General features: G+C 44.0%; 1 protein-coding gene across 1 annotated transcript; it reads left to right on the plus strand.

Moving 5' to 3' along the window:
* Positions 1 to 7,258: 7,258 nt before the first annotated feature.
* LOC148037593 (cytochrome P450 78A4-like) lies at positions 7,259 to 10,058 on the plus strand. Its single transcript, XM_087676542.1, has 2 exons — positions 7,259 to 8,460; positions 8,919 to 10,058. The coding sequence occupies exons 1-2, from the start codon at positions 7,447 to 7,449 to the stop codon at positions 9,531 to 9,533; spliced, it is 1,629 nt and encodes a 542-aa protein (XP_087532668.1). The 5' UTR covers positions 7,259 to 7,446; the 3' UTR covers positions 9,534 to 10,058.
* The last annotated feature ends 202 nt before the right edge of the window (positions 10,059 to 10,260 follow it).

Below are 10,260 nucleotides of genomic sequence, written 5' to 3' on the forward strand. Positions count from 1 at the left end.
GTTCATATGTATAAAGCCTAATAAAATGATTTGAAACTATTATAAATCAAGCATTGTTCCATTTCAATACAAAAGCTAGCATGCATGTTTGAGATGATGGGGAGACCACATCTAAATTTTGGTTTAAAAAGTTGCAAGGACAATGCCCAACATATTTAAAATTTGGTTTAAATTTTTTAGAGGTCCCCCAACTAAAGCACATTGATGGCCCTCTTGACATTTTTTTTTTCAAAATTTAGATGTGGCTTCCCCATCATGCCACATGTATGCACACTAATTTTAATTTCAATTAGAGCATTGTTTGAATTCTCATAATTTCTTAATGTTTGTCACATGATTTTGTACATTTAAGCTTCATGTCATCTTAAAATTTTGACTGTCAAGAACATATGCATTAGCAAACACATAAACACAAACATATGAAACTTGGCATATGTGTTCATGGGACGGTGGGGAGGTTGCCTCAAAACAACCCCTTAGATGTCCTCACTACGACTATGGGACTTGGCCTTTGCTTTTCACAAAAATCTCTATGTGGCTTCACATATGTACACGATCAATGATACAACCACCCCTTAGGTTTGAAAACTATAGTTGAAGCCCTCCTTAGTGTATTGTTTACAAAAATTATATTTAACCTCCCATCTTCGATGAACTTGCATACCTAGGGGGTGCACCTAATAGCACATATAAGATACCATGTGAGTTCAAGAGAAAGGGTATTTTACTTAGTAAAATTTACAAGGTTATATTTACAAAAGGGCTTTTTAAATTAGAATTTCAAAAAATTTCGTAAGTTTAGTAAAGTAAAAGGGGTCATTTTATGGCCTTACAGCATGTAAAGAAAGGATATTTCTTAATACCCTTTGAGCGCATGTTATATAGGTGATTTCTTATGGGTGCAACCCTTGATCTTGCATGTACATTATAAGTTTATAATTTATAGTTGACTCTAGAGGGAAGGCATAGTGGTAAAGCTTGTGCTTCACAATGTAGAGGTTTTGGATTCAAGCCCCACAATGTGGATCATGAGTAGAGACACCTATGTTCAGATGGAGTGTTCATGTGGTTTGGACTCTTGTCCCTTAAACACTTGAGCAAACCCTCCTTGGTGGGTAGTCTAAGGAGGAGGGTCTTGGTTGCAATTAACCTTAGCCATTTTCTTTGTGCTTGAATTATCATTGGTGTCCATAGGAGATGCTTGTATTGTTTCATGGCTAATATTTGAAGGGAAGGCACCCCTATTGGGTATTTAGGTGTGTCATACTAATGGGGAAAATAGTTTATAGTTTATAGTTTAGAATGTTAAGCATTGTATAACACATGTGTAAGTATAAAGTGACAATTAGCATATTTTATTATATCTCAACATAAAACCAACATGAAGTGAGATTATTGAAGTGCCAAATTGTTGAATAAATCAAGGTAAGAATAGTTGAGAAACTATAAATGTGGTATCAGCCAATTGCCCCGCACGCTTATGATCCAACCCGAGGACCAAGTGTAGCATAACAAAGGCAATGATCCATCCCATTTTAGCCATAGCATTAAGGAAGAAGCTACTCAAACTTGCCACCCTTTGAGATGTAGTGCACTGCTACTAATCTATGTGGTCGTTTAATGACAATGGGCCCCACTCTAGCCCATACCTCTCTTTTGCCACTCCCATAAAATCCAAAGGTTTATAATGCCTCCCATAGCCTTATATAGACCTATCCTCCTTTTGGCTTCCTTATACAAAAAAATGACTACTCTGATGATATCCTAGCTCTACCCTATTGCTAGTTTTTGGATCCCATAAGCTTGTATATATTACTTGTTATGTTACTTTAATACAAGTTTAATGCCTTTCTCAAAAAAAGAAGGAGAAAAACTATAAAGGTTCATATGGGCCTATGACATGTACATCTATGCCATAATGTTCACTTTATAACAATTTCTTATTAGATGCTAGCTAGAAAGGGAACATCCATACTAAATATAGAGGAAATAGCTAAGCTTGTAGACATGCCTCATACTCATAAGAAATAGATAAGCATAAAAGGAAACATAAATACTAGCTAGGAAAGAAATACCTAAGCATGTAGACTACCAGAAAAGTAGAAATGAAGCACTTATAACAAATTATTGCAATCATCTGGACATTGGAAAAGGTTTGGGAGGGGATTGAATAAAGTTGCAAGTGTGATTTTCTTAAACTTCATTAGAACTTTTGGCTATAAAACCCAAGAGATCAGCTATATTGACCATGATCTGGTTATCATCACCATATCCTTTTATATTGCATACTTCTATATTATAAACTCTACTCCTTCTCTCCATAAAATGGAGCTATCATAGGTAGGAAAATTTGACATTAGCATCAAGGTTGATAGATATGTTGACTTTAAATACTTGCTAAGTTTACGTATGATAGTGTGTTCCGTACTAGATGACAATAATTTTGCAAGTGTGATCAAATTATTACTTTCCCAAAAACTACTTCAAGGACATCTACGACAAGACCATGTCTACAAAGAAAACAAAAGTGCAAGAAATAAGATGCTTGAATGATAACAAATTGTTCAAGTACAAAAACAAAAAGGTATTGTTCATTCGGCAAGCACATATCTCGATAACTATGAAAGAACTGTTGTGAGTTCTTAGTCAAGTCATAATAATAGAGTTAGTTTCTCCAACTTTTAGAGGATCTAGTAGTTTGATTTACCAACTTGTGCAAAAATGTGGATTTTCAATGTAGATATTGTTATCAAGTTTGTATAGATTGAAGCATATAATGTGAATAAGAGCTTCTCTTTTAAGGAGTTTAACTATGGGAATGTATTTCCATGCATGGTTTTTTCCAAAGGCAAATGATTTGACATTAAGACTCCATGCAATGACCAAATGAATTGATATTTTAGTCCCATGGTAGATGATCACCATCTCATGAACATGAAATTATGGCTCTTCTCCATTTCTGTATTAGGTTCAAGGTGCCTTTATGTGTCTTGTTTCTCGTACACTAACTTCAATTTACAAAACAAATCACAAAAATCAATATGCTCCCATAGACTTGCATTAGAACACAATTTGCATGCCAAAGAAACACTCACACAATTACAATTATAGTATGCAAATATAAGGTTCCTTTGAATGATGCCTAGACATGTCTTATAACTTTCCATCACACATCATGTTTTATATTAAAGCATGGTCCTTACCTCATGAAGACATGTATGCTAGTCTACTAGTTGGTATGAGTCACTACATCTTTTCATGCACATGTTAGGCTTTATACTCGTGTTTTAATAAGCAAAGTTGATGGCAAGCAAGATGAGGTTAATGCCAAGCTGTTAGGGACAAGAGAGTCGATCCTCTAATACCAACTAAGCCTAGGGTGGGGGGAGGTGTGATAAAGTGATGCCTCTTATTGTAAGGGGTAGGTTAGGGTTAAGGGTTGTGGGATGAGTGTGGGATTAGGGTTTGGCAACTATAAGATATAAGGTTTGAAAAATCGTAAGAATATAAATCACTCTTACTTTTGGGTGTTCCTCTCTCTCTCTCTCTCTCTCTCTCTCTCTCTCTCTCATCCCTCTTTGTGTATTTCCTTGTTGGGGTTGGAGGAGGGTAAATCCTTTTCCCACCCCTAAACACTTTGGCAGCCACATATAGCATTCCTTCGACCTTTGGTGATGTACTCTTGATGGCATTGTCCCTAGCACCTTGTTGCAAGAAGCACCATGCAGTGCTCCCTACTATTGTCTCCTTTCTCATTGTTGTTGTTATCAAGTGCTAACAAAGGGCGGTTTCGGCCTAGTTACAGTCTATCCACAAGCCTTTTTGGAGGTCGACTTGCTTGCACCTCCTTGCTCCTTAGATTTTCTACGAGCCTTTTGGAAGGCAATCTTTGTGGGTTGCAAATGGCCATGAAAATCTCCCTCATTTACGTTGCGTGTTGGCCTCAACACATCATGCACTTTGCACTACTGAAAAGACATGCATCAAAGTAAGAGGGGCTGCCTCACTAGATGCAATCAACCTTCAGTCAAGTGTGGTTGGAAGCAGGGACCTTGGTCCAAAGCTTCTAGGTAGTCCAAACGATCGAACTCTGCACTCTTGATCATATGAAATCCACACTCCTACTCGGTCTATGCTCCTAACTATTTGTACTTTGGTGTTTTGTAGCAAAAGATGGAAAATATCTTGAGAGTACACACCCCATGGAGGTGGCATTTGCAGTTTGCAACCCCTCATCTCGTACCATGGTGCCACACTATTGATACATTCACTCTTCAACCTCTTGGCTTTGTCAGCTTTCAGGCCATTATCAAGAGCAAGTTTCTTTGTGATCGATGATTGAAGATCTCATGCAGGCATTCAATGTATGGGGAGGCGCAAAGCCAAAAGAGCCAAAGGGGAGTGACCTTGGCCGAGAAATTGCCCATGGATTGAGGATTATGCTGGTGCATGATTGCTATTCACATGCTTCACATTCATATGTTTGGGGTATTCATTGGGATTTCACTTTAAATTGTGCTTAACTTAGCCTATGATGAATCAAATGATATGTATTCACTTCTAACCTTTCATGCACTTGGGATTTGCATTGTAATACTTCGAATCAAGGGACCATTGTGGGTTCAGGTCCTTTGTGCATGCCATGTGTTTAAGGAACAGTTTAAGGTTAAGGGGTGTGGGATTAGGGTTTGATGGCTATAAAAATGTGATGTGTGGAAAGCCCTAAGAATATGAATCACTCTTCATTTTGGGTATCTTCATGTTCTCTCTCTGTCACTCAAGTCTCTATTTGTGTATTTCCCTATTGGAGGTAGGAGGGGTTAGACCCTTCCCCCACCCTTAAACACTTATATAATAACACATTGCCCTAAAGCACTTATACAACCTACCCATTACTATTATCAAACCTAACTACTACTTTCAAATTGTAACTCGAGTCAATTATTTCAAGCCAAAATTCTTGATGTCCTATTACAAATGAAAGTTTGTCATGGTTTCTTAGTTGCTAGGATCTATCATTTGCTCCCACTATATGAAAGAGATCATTATTTCTCTCCCTTTATTTTGTACAAACTAGATAATTGGAGATTAACAAGCTACTTACTCACATTGTGTGAAAATTTTTATTCTTATTGATAGATTTATGTGGTGAGGAACTATAAGTGATTAATATAGTAGAGCTCTAATCTTACCCTCAAAGTTTGCGGCATCCCTTCAAATGGGGGTTGATCTTTTGCTGTATAATCCCCAAGAATAGTGGGAGGGTGTAGTAACTAGTTTTGTGAAATGTAGCTTGACATGTGGTCCCTCACTTTGCAAAGTAATCTATCAATGTGTAAACCTATTAGACAATACATGAAATGAAGATGACACCTCTTGGAAAGTTGGAAAGATACAATGGTTAGCCTATAGAAATGAGGTTAGCAGAGATGGAAAGATACTTGAAATGAATATGACACATCTTGGAAAGTTGGAAAGTTACAATGGTTAACCTATTGAAATGAGGCTAATAGAGATGGCCAATTGAAATTCTTGAACATGCACTAGTTATATACGTGATCAAACCCACACTAGAGAGGGCACAACTTTAGCAATATCATGCTAAGCATCCAACCAAAGGTTGTTTGATGTGCTATTGCAACATTAGTTTCTTTTAGGATCCCTTTATTTATTGGAAATTCCTACACTACCCCTCAACTTTAGAACATGATCAAAATACTCTTTGCCCTTTTTGTTGGACTCCTTCAAATGATTAGCAGTAATTAGAAGCTTAGAGATAGTGGCATTTATATTCTCAATGGTTGGATCACGTTTTCATCTCATCAATGTATAGAATGATAAAAGTACTCCTTATGTCATCCCAAGTTTAAGGAATGCATATAAAAATTTAATGAATTGAGTTCTCTCACAAAATTAGGAAGGGTGTTTTGGAAATTTTAGCAACCTTCAAGTGGGACTTTGGGAATTTCTAGGGTATTTTGGTGATTTTTGAGATTTGATGAGGATTTTGGAAAGTCTAAGGGTGTTTTGGTAGTTTTCCTTTGTTTAGTGATATATGCTCATACTATGTAATGAAAATGTCTCATGTATCTAGAACTCTTCATGTAATTTACAACTATGAAAACAATTGTTATAGTTAGAAACAGCCCCTTGGGTCAATTATAAGTGTTGGCAACCCTTGCTAGAGTCATTATGTGCAAATGGGGGGAAGCAGGACGACTGGAGTTAACTTCACGAAACATAAGAGTTCAAAGAGTGACTATTTTAAGAGGAGGCTAAAAGAAAGGAAGGGACTCAATTGTAAAATGGTGAAAAAGGATCTCAAACCCAAAGAAGAACGGTGTGTTTTCGATCCAAATTGGTCGGGAGAGACACACTTGATAGTTGCCAAAGACCCCTCTAGAATGGTATTTGGGATATAAACAGCCCCATATCATTCAAGAAGTCCAAGAGTTCCCATAAAACCCCTCTAAAATAACCTGCGCGATATAAAAAGCCCTTAAAATTTCGGTTGTTTGACCAATAGTACGCGTGGGGACTGGGGCTATGCCTTCAAGGAAGCGAGAGGTGATCTGGGAGGCAGCCCGGGCCGACCTCGTGAACACACCTTATTGAGGTACAAAAGGCACAGAAAAGGAGGCGGCGGGCTAGTTAAGCCGGCGGCAGTAAAATTGGTTCACAGGCAGCAGCGGCAGCAACCAGTGGTGTAGATACTCTACAGTCTGTGTGTAGAGTAGGCTGGTTTGGGGGGGGGACGGGTACGCTAAAATGTTTTGGTCCACAGTACTCTGTCACGTCAAACTCTCGCTTCCCATACACTCCTCTTTTTGAAACCTCGCACGTGGAACGCAGCCACTCCCCTCCGCCAGGTGGCCCCCATCCAGCCGTCCGTAGCGTCACGTACTCCTCCCTCCCCCTCCCCGTCCCCCTCTCCATCGACGGTATCCGTTGCAGCATCCGCATCTCTACGGCTGAGGGCCGCCCTCCCCTAAGGGGCATATGTCCGGCGCCCGGACGACGAGAAGGTTTTGAGGGGAGTTTTTTAAAAACCGGGTGGGTTAAAATCAACAGCCGCGGGTGAAAATGGGACCCCCCGCTGTAGATCTTTTTATTTTAATGGCGCATTAAAAAGAATAAACAAAGATTGGGGAAGCTGGTTTCCGGCGGCGCTCCGGAAGCGGGGGTCCCGGGGGGTTTTGGCGGGCGGCTGTGCGCGGCGCTGGTGCTATATAGCCTGGAGAGCCGCCAATAGTAACGAGCCATATTTGAACGATCTTTACCCAAATATAGCCTCGTCTCTATTTACCTTTGCTGCTGCTCTAAAGACTTACGGTAGAGTTGTTGTTCCCAGCGGGTTAAAAAAGAAAAGAACTCTTTTTTTTCGTTTGGTTGCGAGGTTCGTGGGTGGGGTAAAGCTTTCAGGGCCTTGTCGATCGATCAGAGGCTATGGAATCGACGGCCAATGCAGCTGTGACGTCCCACCTCGCCCTGCTGCTGCTCTCTCGCTGCCCGACAGGCCTAGTGACCATAGGCAATGTGGTAGCACTGCTTGTCGCGGGGCTTGTCGTGACGACTGTGGCGCTGTGGGCACACCCGGGCGGGCCTGCATGGGGCCGCTTCCGGCACTACGGGGGTGGCGGCGCCGGCGCCAGTGGCGCGCGCATCAGGGCCATTCCGGGGCCGCGCGGGTGGCCCATTGTAGGCAGCCTGCTGGAGATGGGCCAGCAGGCCCACGTCCGCCTGGCCGCCCTGGCCCGCCAGCACTCTGCTCAGGCGCTCATGGCCTTCAGCCTCGGCGAGACGCGTGTCGTCCTGACGTGTTTGCCATCTGTCGCGCGTCAGCTCCTAAGCAGCCCCGCATTCGCGGATCGCCCCATCAAGCAGTCCGCCAAGATGCTCATGTTCCACCGCGCTATCGGCTTCGCCCCCCAAGGCGACTACTGGCGCACGCTCCGCCGCATCGCCTCCACCCATCTCTTCTCCCCCCGACGTATCGCCGCCCTTCACCCCTCCCGCCAGTTCGAAACCTCTTGCCTTCTCCAGGCCCTGGACGACGCCATGCGCCACGTCGGCCCCGACGGCGCCGTCCAGGTCCGTCAGCTCCTACAGGCCGCCTCCGTCAACAACGTTATGAAGAGCGTCTTCGGCCGCCGCTACGAATTCGGCAGCTCCTCCTACGAAGCCCAGCAACTCCAGAGGATGATACGTGAGGGCTTCGACCTCCTCGGCGCTTTCAACTGGAGCGATCATTTGCCTCTCCTCAGCTTCCTCGACCCTCAACGTGTCTCGAAACGCTGCGCCAAACTGGTGGTCGAGGTTACCGAATTTGTCCAGCGCATCATCGATGAGCACCGGCTTAATCCGTCTCCTGATCAAGATGAATCCGATTTCGTGGACGTGATGCTGTCGCTGCAATCCGCGGAGCGCCTCTCGGACGGGGATCTAATCGCAGTTCTATGGGTAATTACGATCCATCAATATGGTTTTTCTGTAATCATGCAACCCGTGCTTACTTGTCGCCAGTCTCATCTATGCTTGCGATCGACAATCGTTGTCTCTGCCAATGCTGGTTGATCTCGTGCTAAATTGTCAGTCAAGTGGTCGTGAAGGAAAAGCGCCACCTTTACTTGCATGCTTTCGGTGTCATTGTTCTATTTATTATTTGGGTGTGCATGGAGTGCTTTTCGTGGCTATCAATATCAGGCATGTCAATTTTCTTTACCGGACCGATGGCTGTTGCTTTCGACACGGATGTACATTTGCTGTCTTCGTTGGATTTGATTGATGACCTTTCCAAGGAGGGGTCGACTTGTCAATAATGTTCTTTTTAAAAATTCTATCACATATTACCTATAAAGTCAGGATGATATTCCTCTCTCTGGTGTTCTGAGAAAAGAACGGGGTGTGTTCTGTGGCAGGAGATGATATTCAGGGGGACTGACACCACAGCAATTCTGATGGAGTGGATATTGGCGGAGCTGGTGAGGCACCCCGAAGCACAGCGGAGGGCGCAGCAGGAGATTGATGACGTGGTGGGCGGCCAGAGGGTGGTGGAGGACGGGGACCTGCCCAGGCTGAGCTACGTCCAGGCCATCGTGAAGGAGACCCTGAGGCTGCACCCGCCGGGCCCGCTGCTCTCGTGGGCCCGCCTCGCTACCGATGACGTGGACATCGCGGGGTACAGGGTGCCCAAGGGGACCACCGCCATGGTGAACATGTGGGCCATCACGCACGACCCGGAGGTGTGGGCCAGGCCGCACAGCTTCCTGCCGGAGAGGTTTCTGGAGTCCGACGTGGACGTGCGCGGCAACGATCTGAGGCTGGCCCCGTTCGGGGCCGGGAGGCGCGTATGCCCGGGCCGGGCGCTGGGCCTGGCCACCGTGCAGCTGTGGACGGCGCGGCTGCTGCACCATTACACGTGGGCGGCTCCGCCAGGTCAGCAGGTGAACGTGGCAGAGGTCTTGAAGCTGTCGTGCGAGATGAAGCACCCGCTGCGGGCCCGGGCGCAGAGGAGGATCCAGCTGGCAGTGTAGGGGGTGCCACCTCAGCGTTGGACGCACAATTTTGCAGCAGGAAGCCCTCTGCTTCTCTCTCTCTCTCTCTCTCTCTCTTTCCTTTTTGAACAGTGCACACTTTTTTGTAACGTACTGACGTGGTGAAGCCACGTAGGACCGACTAGCTCGAGACATACATGCCTTACATGTCGCCATGTACACAGAGGAATGCTGGTACGTACGCTAGCTACTAGAACTAGAACTAGAACATCTCAGTCCTTCCTGGAATCTTTCATCTTTCACTACCATTATTAGCTGCGGGTTCCCTGCATATCAAAGACGCATCTCCCTTAGCGGTCGCCTGTCTCTCTCTCTTTCTTTCAAAAGGGTCTTGTACCCCACCTCCGTATACAGAACTACACCGCGTGCGTGGCTCCTCTCCTTTTCTCTTGTATACAGTTTTTCCCTTCGGTAACATGTTATGCTTTTTGCTAGCACCTTTCTGCTGCGTTCCAGACCTTTTGGCCGTACAAATACTATTTCGGTAGGGCAATTCAATATCATATCGTCCTAATGACGTTCCATACTGAGCTCATCCGCGTATGCTTATTTTAATGGGATTGTGAAGTAAATTTACTTTTTTGCCATGGAGCAATGTAGAGATACTCTAGCTCTGGATTCTCAAGGCAATTACGTATTACGATAACAAAGCGCATTCGGTTTAAAGTTTGTTAATTCGTTTCCTGTCTCCCCACCCTCCCTCCTC

The sequence above is a fragment of the Lygodium microphyllum genome, chromosome 4 (assembly GCF_053477565.2).
Source record: "Lygodium microphyllum isolate KBCC chromosome 4, Lygodium_microphyllum_v1.1.10, whole genome shotgun sequence".
Taxonomy (NCBI): domain Eukaryota; kingdom Viridiplantae; phylum Streptophyta; class Polypodiopsida; order Schizaeales; family Lygodiaceae; genus Lygodium; species Lygodium microphyllum.